The sequence below is a fragment of the Lonchura striata genome, chromosome 4 (genome assembly GCF_050655825.1).
Source record: "Lonchura striata isolate lonStrDom1 chromosome 4, ASM5065582v1, whole genome shotgun sequence".
Lineage (NCBI taxonomy): Eukaryota > Metazoa > Chordata > Aves > Passeriformes > Estrildidae > Lonchura > Lonchura striata.
Genome location: NC_140706.1, coordinates 70652338 through 70674847, shown reverse-complemented (window position 1 = coordinate 70674847; position 22510 = coordinate 70652338). Strand labels below are relative to the sequence as shown.

Sequence of the window (22510 nt, the reverse complement as noted above, 5' to 3'; positions counted from 1 at the left end):
ATCAGAAGTATTGCAGGGTTTAGTCTTCCCTGAAAGTGTTTGATTTCACATTCTTTATAAAGGTGAACATGGAAGAATCTAAATGTCCATTTTCACTGAAAAAGGAGAAAAATGAAGGTCTAGCCCATGTAGTTCAAAGAGAACCTTAAAAGAGTGTTCCTGTGAAATTAAAAACCTCAGCTATATCATTACTATTGGAACTGTTAGATGATAAAGCACAGATCACAATTCTGCTGATTTTTTTAAGGTTAGGGTTCATCCAGGCACAAATTAATACAAATGCTTCTGATGAGTGTTGCAGCCTTTGAAGTAGCTGGTATTTGTTACAAAACATATTTTTCTAAGCAGGACCTTTCTCCAGTATATGTGTAACATAAAGCAAAAACAAGCATTAAATCCCTTCTGTTGACTATATCACAAGTTAATCTAACCCCTAGTACCCCATTATTGTATTTCATTGAAATGATACCCACCTGTTCTGCTTTACAGCAGCAATAAACTGCAGCAATACTGCATTTTTCATTTGTTATTTATTTATACTGGCAGCAAGGGCTAATGTTTCATCTCTCACCCTTCCTGGTAATTGTGATACAAGGCTCTTTATGGGAAGGCTCATTCCTGTGGTTTTATCCATGCTTAAGAAGAAAAGAAAAAACTCATTCATCAGTGGAATGACTTCCTGGTTAAATGAATGACAATGATTTCTACCTCCCTTTGTAGAGGGTTTGAAGACTTTATTGGCTGATGTTTGGGGAAGTCAGATTTTACATTTTAGAAGGTACCTGGGCTGGAACTCCTTGGTTTAGAGGAATAGACCAGCTTTGCTTGTGAGAAATTACCATTCAACACTGAAACTAATGCCCTGGTAAAAACCTGGGTAGTGTGTCTGCATGTGCTGAGTTACATGTCTGGGGCATGGCTTAATTACACACTGCTTGGCCTGACTTGAAATAAAAGCAACTTCCAGAAGTATGCATGCAATTCCACCTCTCCAAAAATCTCACCCCTGCAAATAGCTGCCCTTCCTGCCTGGATCTGAGGCAGAACCCAGTCCAGCCACATCTCTTTGTCTCGGCAGGATGTCTGGGGAGGTAAGTGCCTGAAGGAAGTGCTTATGCTGTGCCAGGAGATGCTCTACAGGAGTGTGGGTCCCGTGGCATCTGCTAACACAGGCACAGCCTCTGTTGAGCAGGGACTGCCGGGTGCTTTTAGCAGATGTTGTGGTGGCAAGTTTTGCAGTCTAACTAATTATCAGTTGCACTTGGAGCTGGTGGCACTCCTGAGTCTCCTGGAACTCAGGATTTGTAGTGCCTAACCTGGCCCTTTGCAAAGTGCTTTAGTGCACACGGCTGCAATTCCAAGATCCTGGGTCAGATTTTCTTGTCCTCTGTCTTGTCACTGACTTCTTTCCAGATTTGGTGTATTTCTGCTGGCACACAGATGGGGAGTCACTATGCCGTGTATGTGAGGGGCTGTACAAAGCAGAGAGAAGTGCCCTAAGATTCTGCTTGTTGCCTTGCTACTACATAGGCTGGAGCACACTGCTTACTTTCTCATAAAATTAAAATAATCATCTACTTTCTTTATATCCCTAGCTGAAAAACCCTACAGAGATGCTGCACTTCATTAACTACCTACACCTGAGTGCTCCTGCTTTGCTGCTGGCCAGTAAGAAAAAGCTGTTGTTCATCAGGCATCTGGATCCCAAAGGGGAGCTTGAACAAAACAAAATCACTTCCAAGCTCTTCTAATCCTGGCTTTGCCCTTGGGCTGGTGCCTGGGTGCTCTTACCGAGAGGCGAGAGGTGTTCCATGCCTGTTTTTTGCTGGAGTTCACTGCTTCCAAATACCAGAGACTTTTCAGGCTTATTCTAAACAGTGCTTCTTGGCAGAACTCATCTGTCTGCTGATTCCAAGCTCCCTTCTATATGAAATGTAGGGGTGGCAAGCACAGACCTTTGAGTAAGCTGGAAAAGGAAGACCAGGTTTTTTAATCCAAGAGCAGAGTTTGGGGTAGATAAATTCTTTGAACAGAAACACACACTCAGCTCTGCAGGTGAAAGCCAAACCATGTCAGGCACGTCTCACTGTCTCCCTTGTCTCCTGTGCAGATTGAAGAGGGAGGGAAGGCAGATTCCCTGCCTTCCAAGCTTCAGGCTGGTGATGAAGTGGTGAACATCAACGAGGTGGAGCTGAGCAGCTCCAGAAGAGAGGCCATCTCCCTGGTGAAAGGCTCCTACAAGAAACTGAAGCTTGTTGTCCGCAGGTAGGCAAGAACCACAATCATTCCCTGCCTTCCTCCTGCCTCACAGGCCACCCAGACATGCCCCTCACTTCTCCAGCTGGAGGCCTATGGCTTGGCCTAATCTGAGCACAAGTCTTGTTTTGAGCACACAGGCATGAGCCCAAGGGCAAATGCTTGTTCTTTCAGGCAATATTTCTGGGACTCCTTTGTCACTGCTATGTCCAACCTTATGAAACAGCCATTTCTCTTCCACTGCTCCCCTGCCACATGACATTTCAGGATCCCTGTTTAGCGATGTACAAGCAGTCCCATCATCCTCCCATGTGCCTGGGGCTCCCTGTCAAAGGGTAACAATTCTGTACATAGTTCTTACCTCATTTGCTGCATGTTATCACTGTTGCTGTGGCAGCAGAAAGATTTCCACTGGCTTCATCAAGATTTGGAGCTGTTTGGTGTTCTGCAGGTGAGTGATAGGATTTTGAATCAAAGATGTTTGGGTCTGGAATTTGTGTTGTTTATTTTTTTTTAAACCTTAACAGAAATGCTACCTCTGTGTCTTTTGCTGTGGCCATGTCCAGTTTGCTTCTGTGCCAGTTAAGTGATAGCTGGTATAAGTTTATGGAGTGCTCTGTCCTCAAGTTCCACACTTAGCCAAAAAGGAATCTGGGTGAAGATCAGCACAGCCGGGGAGCTGTCTTTACTCAAACAAAAGGTGTCATTTTGGATCACTAAATTGGAATAACTGAGTAACATCTAAGTAGTGATGCCTGAGCTGGGCAGGTATGACCAGCTCAGACACCTTCCTGCTCTCTGGGCTGTATTTTTTGCTTTTGCTGACTCTGGTTGTTTAACTAAAACATCTTTAGGTAACCTTACAGCAAATTCTGAATATTCATATACAGACCTGTTACATGGTTTCTGCACCCATTGGGAGAGGATTTGCAAAAGAAGTTGGTTGCAATTTGAGTGTTTTCCAAAAATAAAATAAAACCATTTTGGATTTGGTTTTTACTTTAAACCATGTAGATTGTAATCCAACTGCACTGACTGAACAAAATGTTTAATTCAAGCTACCTTAGCAAAACTGTGCAAGAAGAACCTGTTTGTTTAGCAATGCAACAGTTTCTCTGCATTTTTTATATTCCCAAAACCTTTCCACCTTTTTCCTCCTCTTTGAAGAGTATGCAAGAGGTTTTGATGTTTTTTTGGTTTGGATTACTATAGTGAACATGAAAAAAATTTGGTTGGGGCTCTTTCATGGCTTCATTCATCACCAACAGAAGGATCAAGCACATTAACTTTTAGAGGTATTACATTCACATACCATTCTCTTGCCAAGGTACTTTATATCCTTTGTGCACATTTAAAGCTCAGTGATAATCCATGCATTTAAAACTGGAAAATTGCAATTAAGAGCTAAGAGCCCGGCCTTCAGGTAATTTGACCCAGTCCCAGTTGACCCTGCAGTGCTGGCATGAAGGCAGCAAAAATCAGGAAATGTGAGGTCCTGCCTGCTCCCTGGGCAGTGGGTCACAAGTTCTTCTGAATTCACTCCATCACCAGAAGTGGCCAGATTCAGCACACTGGCCAGGGTAGAAGAAAATATTTTGTGTCCACTTCTAGAAGGTAAGAAGAGATAAAAGAAGAATTCCAGAGGAAAATGATGAGAAAAGAGGAAAGGAGTGCAGATTACCTCAACCTCAGACAAAATTAGTTTAGCCATTAAGCCAGGTAAAGGCAGCACTAACATGCTTCCCACCTGGGGTTTGGTTGGTTGGAGATTTGCAGTACTACATCATCTGAAAAGAAAGTATTTTTAAAATGCTTGTGGTGCTGATTTTTGTAAATTTGCCATAATGATTGAATTGAAATGGATTAGGGTTGCTTGCTGCAAGTACCAGCAGTTTGAATACTTCCTGGCCTGTTCGAAACCTGAATTTTTCAGTGCTCTCAGTATTCACAGAAACTCTTCCTTATGGGGTGACACAAACTTGCACAGATATGGACTTTACTCCTTAAAAGTCATATACAAACAACAGCAAAGTCTGCTTGGTGTATGTGGTTCTGGCTCTGCAGAGCATATTCCAGGTCAGCATGTTTTTGGAGGTTTAGCTGTTTGTTTTTCAAATTAAAACCTCGGAAGTTCTCTGTAATGGTGTGGTGGTGACACCAACCATCACACCAGACACAAAGCACACATTTTTAAAATCAGATGTATTGTGCCACGGCCCACACAGCATATTCAGATTGATATATAACCTTGGTTTTTATTTCAGGACAAAGGTAAGCTTTTAGTACTTAAAGGGTGAGCCTCTCTGTGTGTTACTAAGCAAAAGTAGATTACAACACCTTGCAGGTCTGCAGACTGGCTGATGCAATGATGTGGTACTTCCCTTGGAATGTCAGAACTGATGTGTCATCATCAGTCTTCATCAGCTCAAGTTTGATTGATCACTGTAATGGAGGGGAAAAGTGGGAATAGTTTCAAAGAAGGAAATATGAAGGCAAAATCAGAAAATTCAGGGCAAGAGAAAAGGCTAAAATAAATAACAAAAAGAAAAATTATCTATCTCACATGACCAGCACCAGAGTACCACAGTCTGCCTCTCACTCCTGTGCAAATGTCCTGCTGTCCCCAGGAGTAACTTGCAGGAGGAAAGACATGAAGTGGTGAATTTATACACTTTCTGCTTCCTTGCTCAGAGACTTAAAGTAGGGCAGAGGGAGAGAATGCTCTAATGAGCCCCAGTGTTAAGGAAATCCTGTGCCTGTTCCCAAAGAGAATCTTTATTTGGGAAATGAATGTTGAACAGTTTTCATGGATGCTCTCTAGCTGCATTTTGTCTTGTCCCCAGCTCAGAAGCCCTCAGTGACAGTTTTCAAATGTTTTGTTTTCTCTGCTTCTTTAGCACAGCTACTCACACCTCCCTTGTTTCAAAGGCTGTTCCCAAAGCCAGGTCCTGCCTCTCTGCCCAATCCTCACTTGTTTTGCCCATTCATTTCCAGGACAATGGACTCAGATATGTGTGTGTTTGCTCATTGCTGTACACCTCAGGCCTGCAACTGGTATGCTCTGAGGGACCTTGCTGACACTCCCACTCCATCGTGCTGAGGCCAGAACCCGCTGGAGCAGGAGCTGCTCTGCAGCCCAGGGAGTGACTCAGTGTGCCTGAATCACTGCTGGCGACAAATGTCTCTCACCATGGGCACGAGAACAACCAGTTTCATCAAGCCTGAGGAATTCACAGGCTGATGCTGGGGAGGTCGCTTTGCTCAGGGTTTGCCCATTTGGAGCAGTCGGTGTGAATCACAGTGGGAAACTGGAGAGACCAGTTTGTTGGATTTTGTAGCGGAAGGTTGGCCTACTGTCCTCAGCAAACTGCCTTACAGAGGTTTTGATACTCAGTTGATCTTTAACCAGGTGGAGGAAAAGCTGTTTGAAAGCTACAGCTACAAAAGAAGTAAGACTTTGCTAGTTTTTTGTGAAATACATCATTATTTTCAACTTGTTTTTTTTTTTTTTCCTGTTGCTTCCTCTCTAACTGCAGTAACCTAGCAGAGCTGGGTGCAATTAAAAAAAGACCCTTTTCAGTGCTACCAGTCTGATCTAATTGTGTTGTGCATGCCTTCATCAGTTGAAGATAAGGCTCAAACCATGGGCAGGGCCTTGTGTGCTTTACATCCCCTACAGTGGCCTGCAGCAGTTGCCAAAAATAGGCTTTTGCACAGGTCAGTGGGCAGGAATGGCTGCAAGAGCATCACACTGTTTACATGGCTGGACATGCAGCGTGTCCATAAGGGCAGCAATTAGGGCAGCCAGGCGTGGTGGCACACGGAGCTGTGCCACCAAGGGGACCCAGGGCTGCAGAGGACGAGTCCCACACACCTTTCCAGCACAAACAGTGCCTGAGCCAAGCCTCCCACAGGCAACTCCTCTGCACTGGAGAGGGCACAGCACGTGCAGTCGTTCCTGTTGAGGGGACAGTGCACTGCAGAGGGATCCAACCTCAGGCTGGGTTAATTAATGCAAAGCTCTATTAATATTTGCTGGGGGAGCAGTAATGAAAAATGTTCTGCAGAGAATTAACAGGGTTTTAGGCCCTTGCTCTGCTCATCCCAATGTGCAAAGGCCCTGCAGTTGTCTTCCAGGGTGTTGTTTTCAGGGTTTAGGCCAGGACAGATTGGGATGTGATGGTGACACTTAAGTTTACAGAGCCAGTGAGACTGAACAAAGCATGAATCTCAAACTAGCTGTGATTTACAGCAAAACTGTTTGCTCCAAGATGCAGATGTGTGTTCTTAGTATATATTCAGTCATTCTGACACCAACAACTGCAAGAAGCCTGTTCAAGTATTATTTATGTGATGAACACACTATTGTAGCAAAGATCATTATTCAGAGTAGTTGATTTTCTTTTTTCAGTGGTAGTGGTTTGTGTCTGCCTCAGGCTTAGCAGTGCCTGTAATTCTTTTCCTTCTCAAAGAACCTCAGACTAAAAATACAAGTCAAATAAAGGAGGAGGGGGGATAGAAAACACCCTCCTTTTCCTGTTGTGCTAAAAACTGTACAAAAAGGAAGGATTAAGCTTATCCTTGGCTATGACCATAATCTGCATGTTTGTTTTCATGCTTCCCTACAGATTCCCTGCATCACTTGGGTTATTTGGGTAATTCTCTTGGTACATCCCTGGTCCTGGGCCCCCTTGCCTGAACGATGAGACCTGGGGGAGATGCTGGGAGTGAGAAGGTGCTGGGCTGCATGGACCTCCCGTGGCCAGTGCTGCGTTTTCAGACAGATCTGGTTCTAATCAACTCGTTTAAACACCTCAGTGGCAAGATCAGGAATTAAACTCAGACATCCTGAATACTTGCACTTATGCCATAGCTACAGATCTTTTCTTGGTTTGGCAGCAAATTACTATAACTAAGGTTTTAGGAAAAAATACAGGAGAAAAGTCTTGCACTCCACCTGATAAATGACCCTATGGAGGTGTCGAAGGGCTGGAGGAAGATGTCAGCACGGCTGACATCTGCGGCTCAGAGCTGATTCAAACCCATGGAAATCAGTGGAAAGATTCCCACAGACTCCAAAAGGCTTTGGCTTAGACCCTCACTGAGCAGTGATTTCCCTCATTGACCAGGAAAAAATGGGCTATTCCTGGAGAGAGGGGAAGCTGCTGGCATTTTTACAAAAAGACAAGTGCCAACACAATTCTTCAAAGAAGTCTGTCCACTAATCCTTTCCTCTTATGACACTAATGTAATTTTGTGCCGTATTTGACAGTGTGCCAAAAAATTGCATCGAATAAATCCAAGTTTTGTGAATGAAATGAATTGGAATTGGTGTTGGCCCACGCCCCGCTCTGCAGCAGTGCAGGAGAGTCTTCCCAAAGAGCTGCTCTGTGGTGTGGTTGGGTTTTGTTCAGTGCTGATGACAGGGGGAACAGCAGAAAGGAAGGCTTCATGCACAAGGAATGTTTAAGACTGACAGCTTAGAGGCCAAAGCTGGCATTTGAGGGCTGGCAGGGTGGTCTGTGCCTAGTGCTGGTTTCTGTTTGTTGTGAACTCCTCCTGAGCTTTCCAGCGTGCCCCTGCTCATGTCTCCTTGTGTCTCAGCTCTTTCAAAGTGCATCCCTGCTAAAAAAATGAGCCTTTGGTTGGAGTCTGCAGCTGCTCATGTAATTCCAATAGGTGTGACCAGCCAAAGCCCACCAGGGGCCTCACCCACTATTTGGATGGGATTTCCAAGGCCTGTACACCCTGTGCCCAGATAAGGAAAGGCCTTAACATTTCCTTGTGTCTTGGATCAAACTGGTCAGTCTTTAATATCTCAACATCAGTATTTTCATAGAGAAGTTTCCTATGCATTCATCGAAATGTTTGCAGTTCCTGTCTCATTAGGAAGGGCCAGACAGCTGAGAGGTGAACAGAATTTAATTTTTAAATCACTGGCAAATCCTTATTGTCTAGGACTTAATTAGCTACAGCTCAGGAATTATAGGGTTTTAGTAAATGTGAGGGAGCTCTAGATACAATTTTTGAATAAAAGAAGCTTTTAGATCACTGATAGGTACAGTAGGCAAATGCCTTGGAAAGAAATAAATGCCATCCACCATGATGTGTTATGGTTTCTGGGATGTTACAGACTGACCCCTCAGCTGAAGCTGCATTAGGAACCCAGGAATTTCCAGCCACTACCATTCCAATTAGCTGCTCCTCTCGACCTGTGCTTGTGGATTAGTTTGCCTTCTTCACACAATAATCAGCCTGGGGTTGGACTTGTCAGCAAGTGACTCTGGAAAAGCTGGGAAATTTCTGCCAGTGCCCTACAAAGTACTTTTTACAGCGTGAATCTCCTTTTTTTTTCGAATTTCCCAAGGATTAGGTTGGAGCTGGATCAGATCACAATAGTATGAAAACTCAGACATACATGCATTCTCCCAGCACTCCCTGCATTTTTCACCATCTGGGATGGTGTCTGGGGTGACCTTTAGTCCACAGGGCAAATACTTGGACTGGACAGGAGTTCTGGTTACCTGTCCAGGTGCAGAGGGGTGCAGGGTGACATCCTCAGTGGGCAGCTGCAGGGAAAGCTGAGGATAGCTGCATTTCATCATCCCTGCTGTAAGGAGCTGCAGTTGCATGGGAGCTGACTATAAATAAAGATTTATAAGGGGTTTCTTGGCTGGGTGGCATTGATGTGGACAGATGTACATGTGTACACCACCATAGCCAGGTTAAATATTTAGTTTCTCAGCTACTAATATAAAATGATTTCACAAAATCTTTTCCTTGTTTTTCCTGCTTGATCCAAGGTTTCCTCTGAAAGGGAGGTGGGGTCAGGAGAGGTTAATGAACACTGATGTAATCCTACTGATATAAATTGTGTTTGCCTGGATTTACTTCAGCTAAACAGATGTTAGGGTGTAGTGATTACTGTAACTCCTTTACGTTTTTTTATGAATGGGCTTGTACAGGTCATCCAAATCCCTTGGTATTATTTCTCCCTTAGGGCTGGATACATGGAATATCTCAGGCAAAAGAACAATGAAGAGCAGACACTGCACAGACAGTATCAAATGGTCTTTTATATGCACAACTCTTCCTGTGTGTAGCGCAGAGCAGCCTGACTACCTCACCCAAACACAGATGGACAAAGAATATAGAACTTTTTCTTTCCTAATCCCCATTTCTTCAGCTTCCTGCCTGACTTTGGCATTAGAAGGGAGGCAGCGCTGATCTTCAGTGCATGTATGTACATTTTTAGGTAGGTTATACCTGCATAATAAACCATAACATTTTTTTTCTGATTGAGAATACATAAGGAAATGAAAATCAGAAATAGTGGTTAAAAAATACATGTTTCAGGAGCTGAAAAGAGACTGTTAGCTCAGCTCAGAGTTACCACTTAGACTTTTGTGTTGACCAGGCTTTTAAAAATGATTACTGTTGTCAGGTGAAATGTCAGGGGGTGAGTGAAGGCATTCAAGAAGCTAACCATGTGGAAGAGGATGATGTATTTCCTTTACCTGAAGTAAAGAGGACATTGGAGTAGAGAAAACGTGGTAAAAAGTGTGGGTGAGATTGTGAATGTTTTGATTTTATAGCCATGCTGGAAAAGAGAATTATTTAGGGTTAAATGGAAATGTAATTGTGTGTTTTGTTTGGCCTGAAATGAACAGTTTTGCTTCTGGTAGGAAAAGCATGTTAATTTAATATATTTAATGTATATTTAATGTATGTTTTCAGCTTTCTCTTGGAAGTTAATGCAGCTTGGCTGGGTATAGAGCACCTGAACCTCCCTGACTGCATTAGTCTGACTTTCTCTGTAGCAGGATGCACCCAGTGGGTTGAGGGCCATGTGCTTTTCTGGAATTATTTCCATGGACTTCATCCAGTGTCCACAGCCTTCTCCTGTGGCATTTTTTTCAGCCCTGCAGTTGATTGCTGAGCCCCAATTTAGGGACCAACATCCCTGCTACACCTCTCCTCCACCGTGTTTATCCCCCAGCCTTATCCCAATTACATTTTTCAACTGCAATTTGAGGGGTGAACTTTGAGAGAAAAAACAGATAGTTCCTGGCCGGCCGAAAACACTTTTTTCTTGATTATAGTTTCTTTTCTCCTCTCTCCCCGCAAAGCCCAGTGTTAATTACGAGGGGCCAAGCCCCAATCTGCGGGGAGCCGGGGCAGAGCTGACTGGCACTTTCACTCAGCACATTCCCCCTTTCCTCACGGTCTCTGCTCCTGTCTGTCAGGCCTGCTGACGACTGCTGGGTAGGAGGGCAGTAATCTGAGCTGCCTGTGCCGAGCGAACCTCCTGCTTTTTCCTGCGGGATTAGCGCCGAGGTGCCTGTGCGCGCAGCACCTGTATCTGCGGCTCGTTAGCGCCGTGCCTGCGCGCCGCGGCTCCGCGCTCCGAGGCGGCGCTGCCCTTCCCCGCTGCCGCCGCCGCGCTCCCCTCGGGCGGGATGGGGATCCCTGAGCCTGCCCCTGCGGGCTCCGAAGGTAAGCGGCCTCGGCGCGGCCACGGCTTCGTGCCCGGCCGGCAGCTGCACCGCGCCGCGGGGCTGGGGAGAGCGGAGGAAGGACTCTCTCTGTCCTAAACCTCACGTGCATCGTAAAGTTCAGAGCAAACGAGTGTTCTTGCAGCGTCGGGGGGCATTTCTCGGCCGCTGTTTTAAGCGAGCTCTCAGCAAATAGGGAGCCGGTGCTGCGCCGGCGCTCAGGGTCTGTCGCTGGGAGGCTCTTGGGCAATCCGAGCAAATCTCTCAGACTTCAGGCTAGAAAAGTGCCAGGAGCTCACAGGAGAGGTGAATCTGGGAGAGCTTCCAGAGCTGTGCAGCATGTTAGCATCCCTACCCTCGGTGTTCAAGGGTAATATCAATGCCATGCACTTGGGACACAGAGTCTTCGTGAGCAGAGATTCTGACCCTCGTCTGCACCATGATTTTAAGGTGCAGTTTACAGTTTTATAGTCTGGAAGAATCCATGCTCAAGTTCGTGGCACTCTTCTTGGCCTTCACCTTTTATAAGTTGAGAGTCAATTAAAGTGGGTGGCAAACCAGACCAACGCTTTACGTCACTGTTGGACAGAGATGGACCAGCCCCACAGTCTGGGATATGCTCTTGTTTGGTCAATATGGCAACATTGGAGGGAGCAGAGAGAGGATGTGAAAGAGGCTGGTTCGTGAGCAATGGCAATTAGTACAGCTCCAGTGCTGGCAATCGCTGTAGCTCCAGTTGGGCCTGCACAAATTTGCATTCTTTGGTGACCTGTTGTATATTGTACACACACCTATCCGCCTTTCTAGATTGGTCATGAATCATAAAACTAAGTTCATTGAACTTGGATTTGATTTTGAACATTTTCTGACACATGAACTCCTTTAGTAAACCCATTAACTAATCTTTAAACTCATTAGCTGCTTCATTGCTATTAGGATATTTTTAATTTGATGTTTGTTTGGAGTTGTTTTATCTTTGAGTACGGGCCAAAGCTTTAGCTGTGCACTTCAAGGGAAATTGTAACTGGTTTTTCATCTAAACTGTAGTGATCCATTGTGCTTAGGGAAAGTTGGCAGTGCAGGTCAATGCAGTTGTAGTGGTGCTAGTGCAATACTGGGGCAAAAATAGTGGGCATGGGGGTATCCCTAAAGATTCCCGAGGCAGCGGAAGGAAGAGGTTGTTTTACAGCACAAATCCCATCACACTGCTGCCTGGCCTGATGCCTGCAGGGATGAGCATGTTCCCAGACTGCAGCAATGAGAAGAACCTCCCATCTGAAATTTGAAGAGATGCCTGAATTAAAGAGATTAGGTGGTCACCCCCTTCAAGCAAATTGAAAAAAAATCGTCTTGGGCTGATGCTACTGTTTTCTCTGGTGTGCTTTATATTGTGTTAAAGTGAAGGCTTTTGGATGCCTATAAAGGGCTAAAGGCAATACCTCATAGAAACCCAAGTGGCTGAAGAATTACCAGATATTAGCATTTACCTCAGTTGCCAAAGCTTGGATGTTTTTTTCTGCCTTTCATAAATTACAGCCTGCAGGGACCATTTAGTAATAAATCGTAGCAACTTGGCTTTTAGAGGGTAACCCATGTACAAGGCACTTCAGGTCTGTGCCAGCATCTCCTTTGTTCAATAAAAGTAACAGCAGGAATTTGATTAAAGACTGATAGAAAAGACAGGGAGGGAGAAACATAGGAAAGATTAAAGAAAGAAAGAGCCACCTGGAAACTTCATTCCTCCTTTATTTCTAACTTAAGCTTGTAAATACCAAATCTAAACCACTGTGTGTGTGAGAGGGAGGGAAAATTTCCTGCATGCCTACACAGAAAAGACTGCACATGCAGCCACCCAAACAACTTCTAGCAGAAGTCAGATTCTTTCCTCCTAGTGAAGGCTTCCTCCAGGTCTGCATTGGAAAGAAAAGAAACTAGAAAATATTATTATCCCCATTATCCCCCCCGGTGCTCTGGGAGGACAGCATTTGGGAGGGTCAGGTGAGTCCCATCCCTGAAGAGAGTGGCGCTGGCTTTTGGGCTGAGCCTGCCTGGGAGCAGGGAGCACATTTCCCAGGCTGCCTCGGAGCAGCCCTGCAGCTCGGCACAATGCGATGGCCAGCTGCACACGGCCAGCCCTCAGCATCTGCCCCTTTGTCTCCATCATCCTTGCTGTAACACCCCCCAGAAAAAGGAAAACCCTGTGACTCCAGCAGCCAAATGCAAATTAGCCCCAAAGAGCCCCGTTTTGTGTGATCAGCAAGCGACAGGCAAATCACATTCAAATTCCTCACTGCAGAGCCAGCCCGGCTGTTGTTTGGGTGTAGGAGACCAGAACGCTGCCATTAAGTGTCCAACGGGAGTGAGGGTGCATTTGCCTTAGCCTGGCTGTGCTGGGAGAGCTTTGCTGGGAGTCAGAGGCACGCTTTGGTTCCCAGGTGGGATTTGCAGGGCACAAAAGAGGGAGTCTGGGACCGTGAACTCCCCGGGAATGGGGAGTTCAACTCTCAACAAGGTTTTCCATACTATGGGGGCTCTTGCAGGTAATCTTGCCCTACTGCAGCCTAGATGGAGCAGCAAGGCAGAATCCTGTGCCTGAAGGTTTTGCTGCATTTGGTGTCCCTTTGACATCTCTGCTTCTTAAATCATGCTTTCTTCCACGTGCCACTTCTCTTAGTCCATCTGTACATTGGTTTCTCTCTGCTCACTTTCTCTCATGCTTCTCAGCTGTTTGTAACACCTATTGGACAGTGAATCCTTTTTGGCTGCGGCCTTGGCTTTGAACTGTGTTCCACTCAAGTGGTTAGGATGCGATGATGTCTTCGCAGCCAAGAGGATCTCTCTGCCTCGGTCCAGCCTTCCCCACCTCAAGCCCTTACCCCGACGGCTGCTGCCTCCCCTGTCCCGGGAGCAGGAAGATGCCCAGCCCTGCATCAGCGTCTGGATCAGGCCCTTCGGTGCTCTTTTCTCACTCCCAATCAGACCACGACAAGGACGCAGAAACAGACCCGGCCAGCAAACCACATTCTCCTAGGCAGTGAAACTCTCAGTACCGAAATCCCGTATCCCGACAAGATTTATCTTCCCGCTGCTCCTCACATCCCGGCCCGGGCACCTCGGGGAGAGGCGAGGGCGGCGCGGTGTCCCGGGGACAGGCCGCCCTGCGCCGGGGCCACGTCCCGCCGGAATGTGGGGAATGCGAATGGCATGCTTGAGTGGACGGCTTCAGAGCCGGGCGCAGGGATGGCTCTCCTGCCATCTGTTGTGAGCCCCGCGGGCCCATAGCAACAGCGGCTCAGGAATGGGGCTGCTTTTTTTTTTTTTCTTCTTCTTTTTTTTTTTTTTTCTTTTTTTTGGTAAAGAAATTCTTCCCGACCCTCTTCCCCGCTCCTGCATGTGCACACTTATGAATAAGCGGGAACGGGGCTGGGCGTGCTGAAGGAGAAAGGGCCTTGTAGAGCTCAGCTTGTGTTTGGTTTGGGGAGGCGTTTTTTCTTTCTGCACTGGGGCATGAGCCCATGTGTGTAACTTATTGTCAATTGCCAAAATCTTGTTCTATTCAAATCAAGTGTGAACCTGTGTTTGCCATGAGGTCAGTAAAGTCTCCAGCAGATGTACAACCACTCGATTGTCCTCAATGAAACAGAGATCACTTCTGTCTTATTATTACAAGTACCAAAGTTATAAGTGATGTAAATAATCCCAGTGGACTGATTTGTTGTGCCCATAAATTTTCTTCTGGCCCCAGATCTCTTCTGTCCATGGCTGAGGAGTTTTGCTGCATCATGAAGTGGTGGGACTGGATTCTCTGAGGTTAGAGGTAGCTCGGCATCACTGGTGGTACTGAGAGATACCAGCTTGTGTTCCAGGGAAGATTTTGCTACATAAGAACTCTGTTTCCTGTTCACCAGTGTGAGGTGGCGTGACATGGGAAGGGTTAGTGCTAAAAGAACCTTTATTCTGTCAGAAGGAGCAGGAACAGACTTCCTGTCAGTCTGTCTGAATGGTTTTACTCCTTTCTTTCCTCTGGAAATTCCCTTCTGAAATGCAGATTTCTTTTCTCCCCACACCTTAACCTTTTTTTTTCCTGCTGTCAAGCAGCTGAGGCCTCATTCCTGCAGATTGCTCAACCTCTCACTGTGACTCAGCAAGGTGGATTGTTTTTAAGTGTTTTAATTCCTTTAATATGAGGATTTGTAAATTGCAAGTTTACATGAGTGTTTCAAGAGGTTTGACGTGAGACATTCAGAAGTTAGGAGTATTTAAATTTCTCAAACAGTATATTGGTTTCTTTTGTATTCTTTTAGTATTTTATTTCTATGCCTAACAGCATGCAATAAATACCAAAATTTGCAGACAAGCCTCCATGGACAAGAGGGAATCATGGAACTGGCAGTTTCATGCCCTTTGCAAGGAGATGTCATGAAGAGGAGAGGGGAGGAAACCCAGTAGTTTTCTCCTCAGTGCTCAGGGCTGTGTTTGAAGCTGGGCATGCAGCTACAGTGGCTTGATCACAGGGAGCAGGGTATCATTTCAGTGAAAGCTGATATGTACAGGGAGGAGGGATAAAACTCTCCCTATTACAGGTATTTATTATCACTTGACAGCTGTCAGTTTGCAGTAGGGGATTTGCCTTCCTGTCAGCTCTCTGAGAACCAGGTATATTTGCCCAAGGTTGTAGAGAAGGATAGAAATGCTGCTTTCAAGCACAGGTATCATTTAACTGTGATAAGAAGGCAGGTAAAGCATTTCTTCTGAAAGACGGCTGTAGAGAACAGGGGAGTAAAGTCTTTCTGGCCCTACCCAGATGGGAAAAAACAAGTCATTAAAATCTGATACCTACCTGCTTTTAATGAGAGAAATGTTGTTCGAAGAAATAATCTCAGTCCTATCACCACCGAACTATTTTCAGGAGCCATTAGCCTTTCACCTCCTCATATGTTTTATCTCTTACTTTTGATCTCATTCAGGGAAAACGGCAGTGCTGCTGCAACCAGAGATTTGGGCTTTAATCAGGAGCTTACTCAGTCATAGCCGTGCTCTTTGCAGCCATCCTTCCCAATAAACGACCCTCAAAAAACCATGGGGAGTGGGGTGGAGAAAGCAGCAATTCCAATCAAGCACTTTAGTTGTGTTTAGTTCTTCACTGAGCCAGTATGAGTGTTCTTAGGGGGTTCTGCAGTGCTCCCTTCCTCTTTAGCCTCTTTTCTCTCCCCAGGAACTCTTGCACAGCTGCTGGGGACAGGAAACTGTGAGCTGCCAGCCTGAACTACAGGCACAAGGCAGCTGGTTTTTTGGCTGGAAAAACCAAAGAGCAAGAGCCAGCTGTGGAGGGATGCTCTGAGCTGCACTGAGCAGTCACAAGCTCTGGCTCAGTTTAACTGTACCTCAGCATCAGCTTGTGTCTTTGCTGAACTCTCTACCTGAAAGCTATTCTAATGTAGAATAAGATCCTTGATCCAGGCATGGATGCTTCCACAATCCCCCAGCTGGAAGGGAAAGAAGCCAAGTTGGGTGGTTTTGGTTTTAGACTGTGGGATCAGCAAAGGAAGGCTGTAGATGACTGAGGGCTATTAAGGTTCAGTCTCATTCTCTCTTCAGTGTTTATCACACATTTTGGTTTTTTGTACCATTCAGAATAACATTTCAAAACATAACCAGGAATGCAGGCTTAAGTCTGCTGAGACAAATCTGTGTTGTCTGCCTCATCCTGCCCAGGAGCTCACTTCTCCCTATAAAATGTTGCTGCTGTTGTTGCTGTTCCTACCTTGCAACATGTCTCCAGAATCATCAATGTTCTTCAATATTTTCTGCCTCGGCTACAACATGTTGCATTGGATGGTCTTTGATGTAGATTTTTTCCCTTGCATCTGTTAAATTCAGACTGGGATCTATTTTAATGCCAGCCCAGTTTTATTTCAAAAGTTACCCATCATCAGTACATAAGGATAAACAGACATGAGTGAAAGAAGAATGTCAATTATGAATGAGATATAACACATACACATTTATTTTGGTGCAGCTTATCCATATTTATTTCTTCTCTTTATCTATGGATATCAAAAGCACCAAAAAATGCCAGGAATGCCAGATCCCATTGAAGTTCTCCTGACGGGACATTCAGAGCAATCCACGGCAGCAGCTGTACTGGCTATTTATCCTGAAGCAGAAAATTGTACATGGCCTGGGACAATGCCCGACGTCACCGACCGACACGGGGGCCACGTCTGTCACGGTGGGAACGGTCCCTGTGCTCCCCTGGGCTGTTTGTGTGCACAAGAATCATGCTTATCATATTGCTGTAACACAGCACTTTGCATCTAATTTAAGCAATACTGGGCTTTTTGTTTGTCTCACGAGGTCTAACCCGGAGACAAAAGCCGTGGTCCAGCCTGAAGGTTATGAGACATTACCAGACATTCATGTTCACACATACACGCTCAGTCAGAGGAATTTATGGCCATTACCATGTTCTCTAATGAGTACAGAATGAGACCATTACATATTCACATAATTAGTTTGACAGATTTTCATTTAAATATAAAAAGACTTCTAGTCTTCAGAGAACAAAAGGAGGGGTTTGTTTCCAGGGTAGTTTTTGACTCGGCTTTGCTAGAGCAAGAGGTTGGGAGTGACAACTGAGGGGAGACAATTTAGTGTGAATAATTCTCAGCTTTTGATTTCATGTTGCCATTTCTTTGCTGCTTTTCCAGTTCCCCTGGAGCACCTCGAGGAGAGTTGTGTGATGGGGCCTTTCAGGTGCAGCCAGGAAAGCCCAAGTGATATTTTTTGTTCTTGGATATTTGAGCATCAGAGAAAAAGATGTGGCTTTTCTTATTAATTTAGTTAGAGTGATTTCTCTTTGGAAAGGTTATCAACAGCTCACCAGTTTACTCTATACCTCTTCCCATGCCTTTTTCACACCTCTTTTACCTGTGGTCACTTGTTCTTCAGGTTATTTCTCTTTTTGTACTTCAAGTGAACTGTTGGCATCACTTCAGCAATGGTTTTCCTGAATTGGTTTGGATATGCAGCTTCTTCAGGCATTCATAGAGGAGCACTTGCTTAATTTAATGTCTGGGTTTTAGAGGCCACATGTTGGCCTGGTCATCTCAGCACGATGACACAACATGTGACACTTTCCAAGCAAGAATTCTTAAAAGTCAACATGAGGTATCCTCCAAAGACCCATACATCCAGTGTATCCAAAGCAAAACTCCTTGGATTATGGCAGATTTGGATTGCTTTAGGCTTGGATTATACAATAGTATAACTGAGTAGTGCCCTTAAACCATGTAAAGTTCCTTTGGTTCATAGTGTGTGTCTGTGGGGCCACTCCCCTTTGTGTAACCAGCCCATGTCCTTATCAGAGCTGACAACATTTGTTCCTACACAGAATTTACACGCTGGGAGGCAGGACTAAGTGCACAGCTACTTTATTTACACATCTAAGTGCCTCTTGGATGATGCTGGTAAATTCCAGGACGCTTGAGGTTCCCTATGACATTTCAAAAAACAGCTTTTGTGCGAGATCTTGAACAAAATCCACACAGGCTCAGTTGTGACACTTTCCAGCCCTCCCTTTAACTGGGAAAAGCTCAGGGCCCACTTGTCCTTTGGAATGTCCCATCCCAGGATTTGTGTGCCATACATTGTGCCCAGCTGAGAGTAGGGAAAATTTTATTCACAGTTGACATGTAACCACACTGTGGAAATAGAGCTGTGAACTTGTAGAAAGCACAAGACATTTTGCCACTTCCACACGCTAAATCCTCAGAAGGGCCTTATATTCATCACCTGAAAAATCCCCCTGTCTTGTTCTTCCTGGACATTGCTGGGTAAAAAGTGACCTTTTAAAAAGTAACCAAGTGCAAATATAGCACATTTGTGTTTCATTCAGGATCCAAGCACTTTTATTCCATGTTTTTTAGCTCTGTCTTCTTTGTCCAGCATGGACTTTTTAGAATGATGGCATGAAAAGGAGTTTGAGCTTAATGATGAATTAGTGCTATTGGAATTTGAACTGCTCTTGTTTTTCAAGTTATTCTTATCAGAGAGGCCTTGTTTCTGGAAGGGGAACAGCGGCGGCTCCGTTCAGTAAAGCTGACAAAGCAGGAAATGATCACCAGCCCTTCACAAAATCCTAACTGAACATTTACTTAGAGCCACAGTGGGAGAGACCCAGACCCATAAATCAACCTATTAAACCTTCAGACACGAGTTTTTGGAACCTCCCAGGCATTTCTTTTTCCTGCTACTCTTAAGAAGTCTTTTAAAGGCACAAACTTCATGATGTCATTAAGGACATGAGCAAGTGATGTTGCTCCAGGCCTGGAATCAAGGCAGTGGGTGACCTTACCCATCCAGGAACAAATCCTAGCAACTTCAGCCCTGGCTATTTATTAGACATAAGCACAAGCTGACCTGGGGTGCCAGTTTATCAGGCAGGAGAGGTGGTCATGTCTGTGTAGAAAGGGTAGAATCCCTTGGACTGTTTTAAGAAGGTCTGTGCTGCCTTTTATGGCAGGGTGTGAAGTTTAAGCCTAGGCTGAGTGAGTGGCTGAGGGGAAGCATCTATCCTGATCCATCTATCCAGAGCCAAGCTATCATCTTCTCACAGTCCAGTTCTGCACCGTGGAGGACAAGAGGCATTTTGGTGTGCCTGAAATGGAGCCCTTCAATAAGCCCTGTGTACAGTGTTAATATGTGGGAGTACCTTGTGCCCTGCAGAGACACAACAAACCCTTCAGGGGAATTGGGGAATGTTTAGGGGGAAAGAAAAACATAAACTGTCAGCACTCAACATTTAAATTTGGGGGTAGCGCAGCTAGTATTATTCCTCACTATTTAATCCCCGTGGAAGATTAAGGAAAGGATAATTAATATCTGCTGTTAAAAAATCAGCAGTATACTTCTTCCCTCATAGACAACATTAAACTAAAGGCCTGTAGTTACATGTGTAAAGCCTGATTAGTAGGTGTGCAACTATTAGAGGGGCAGGATGCCTGGGTATCATTTCTGCCTGTGCCACATACTCACTGTGGGATGAGAGGCAAGATGTTTACTGCTGTGTATTTCCATTTCTCTGTGCAGGCAGTATGTGTGACAGCCCTTCCTAAGGCAAGGGATGTTGTGAGGCTTGATTGCCATGTGTGGTGTGCTTTGCAAAATACCCCACACCACTGAAGGTATGAAAAGGCAATTAAAAGAAAAATATAAGGTCTTTCTCTCTAATTTTCAGAGGAATGTCTTTGTACTTTTGGTTGCTGTAACCGCAGCCCAGATTTTCCTGCTAAGTAGATGGTGAGAACTGCTTCTTAGAAAAGAAAATATCGCCTTGCTCAGCTGCAGTCACCCAAGAATGAACCTTTGGTAGCTAAAAAGAGGAACAGATTCTTCATCATGCTCCCTCCCATCCAAGGCTTGGAAGATGGGGCTCTGCTCACAGGCCCAGAGTATTCCTTCATCTTCCTTCTTCACCTCTGCCTCAGTGACTGAGCAGTTATTCTCTCTGTGGGATGGGGCTGCCACCATGAGCACTACAAATTTGGCTCACAATTCCAGTGCCTCTGAAAGCATGGGTAATAGAAACCCCAGGTGCCTGTAGCTCTCCCTAAGTATGAGAATATATAGGATGCTGCTCTGTGCTCCTGTCATCCCAATAGTCCCTTGGCTGAAAGTTTTGCTGCTTAACTTGAGCTCTCTGCTGGAAATCACTTTCAATTCCAGCATTTTGCTGTTCTGGAGGATTCTGCAGTGCTTCTGAGTGCAGCACTCACAAAATTCCCCTGGAATAAAGAACACATGACAAAGAACCATAAAGGAGGTACCATAAAGCAATTTGTCTGGAAAGGGGAGGCCAGAGAAACTCAGCGTTGTGCCTTGCTTTATATCTTTGCAGTTGAAGATAAATCATAAGCCAAAGGGCTGGAAACTCTTTTACAGCTGGTGGTGTGGGAATGGATGTGGGAGGGTGTGGGCACATGTATGGCTTCCGAGTAAATCAAAAGGGAGCTAGCTGTGCTGAGACAAAACCAGTGAGGAACAATGTGGAGTTTGGTTTTGCTCTGCAAACTGGCCATTTGTCTCTTGGGGCATTTTGTTCATTATGTAATTTACATGCACGAGGCCAGCAAGTCACAAAAAGCAAGTTGCAGCTCAGATAGGTCTGTTGATGGAAGTAGGGAAGCGAGAACCTCTTCCTCTCCCTATGCTGTTTAGGAGGACAGCAGGAAGTGACTGACTGACCCTGTGAGTGATGGTGCAGCTTGAAGAGAGCTGAACAGCCAGAGCCTGAGCATCAGGAAGACTTTTTTCACTGAAAGGATTGTCAAGCATTGAAATGAGCTGCCCAGGGAAATGGTGGAGTTACTGTCCCTGAAGTGTTAAAGAAGCAGCTGGATGTGTCACCCAATGCCATGGATTAGTTGACAAGGGGGTGATCAGACAAAGATTGTTCTTGATGATCTTGGTAGTCTTTTCCAGCCTAAATGATTCATTCTATGATGACATTGCTACACAGCACATCCAGCCTGGGATGTGTGTGGGACTTAAGGAAACCTTTCCAAAGGCTTTTGCCTCACTGACAAGATCAAATACTAGAGGAAAAGGAGGGAGAAACAAAAGGATGGACTGGGAAATGCAGCAAAGTCCCAACAGGAGAAGTGGCTGATAAAATCCCCCATGCATGTCTCAGCTCAGTTTCCATGGCTGGGGGATCTTCTCTTCCTTCTGCAGGATTGCATGGCCAGCCCCTCCCTCATGGCTGCCGTGGGACTAATCAGACAGTAAGGATTGCTCGTGTGAGTAAAGCTTGCAGGCCTGAGCTGCCTGCCGAGTGCTGCCCACACTCCTGTTTATTCTTTCCAGCACTGATCTGGGGCATGAGCAGAGCACTGCTTTCCAGGGCCCTGAACCTTTTCGCAGCAAACAAAATGTTAATTTGAGCTGTGTCTTACGACCTTGTGACCCACAACATGCTCTGGGGTGAAAGGTGCTTTGTTCCTTGTCCCAGTTTTGTCAGAGTCTCTGAGGGACGGGCAGTCAGATAATGGACACTGGTCCAGCAGTGTCAGCTGTACTTGGTGCTAATGGCCAATCCTCAGTTTCAGTTTTAGCAGGTGGCAGGCTGGAAAAACTCCTTTGCAATGTCCTAAAACTTTTTTTACAAAGCTTGGTCGACTTCATGAGTTGGTTCTTGTCCGGAGGATCAAATCTAGTCCTGCAGTGTTGGAGTGAGATTAAGACCAAACATTTTACAAGTAAGTGAGTAGTGCCCTGCAGAGATGTGTGCTGGATGCAGGAATCAGGACTCTGGCTTAGAATTATTGCTCATTGTTATCTGCATGGTTGTATCTCATACAAACAGGTGGGTTATGAACCAGCAATGCTTGCTGCCATAAAAGCAGAGCAAAATCCGAGCCAGGCCCTCAGGTAGCAGGAATCTCCAGGTATGGCATCAGGAGGTCAGTCAGCATCAGCCCAGAGGGCATTACAGCAATCTTCAGGAATGATTCAGCAAGTCGCTGCTTACTGCTGACAGAGTGTATTGCCTGTGAACATTTATGTTATTAGTGACATTTCATGTGAGACCACTTCTGAAAACTGACATTTTGCCAAGCATGCTGGTGGGTGACGAACACCAGTAGCTCCAGTTCTGTGCTGGTCAGAGATGGTGTCACTGCAGCCTTCCTCTGCAGTAGTCCAGACACAGGAGATCCCATTGCACTCCCAGCTCTGCCCCTCAACTCCAGGGTGGCACC

At 45.4% G+C, this 22510-nt stretch overlaps 1 protein-coding gene across 5 annotated transcripts in view; it reads left to right on the top strand.

Annotated features, from left to right (window-relative positions):
- The window catches only part of SHROOM3 (shroom family member 3), a 116104-nt gene that overhangs the window by 35210 nt on the left and 58384 nt on the right, over positions 1 to 22510 (top strand). For 3 of the 5 annotated variants that reach the window (XM_085579420.1, XM_085579421.1, XM_085579422.1), the window contains one exon: positions 2111 to 2265. In XM_085579420.1, the coding sequence (XP_085435546.1) occupies positions 2111 to 2265 (155 nt within the window). Of the gene's footprint in view, positions 1 to 2110; positions 2266 to 2295; positions 10753 to 22510 lie in introns of those variants that run through there. The other 2 variants (XM_085579426.1, XM_085579425.1) reach the window with 1 other exon arrangement.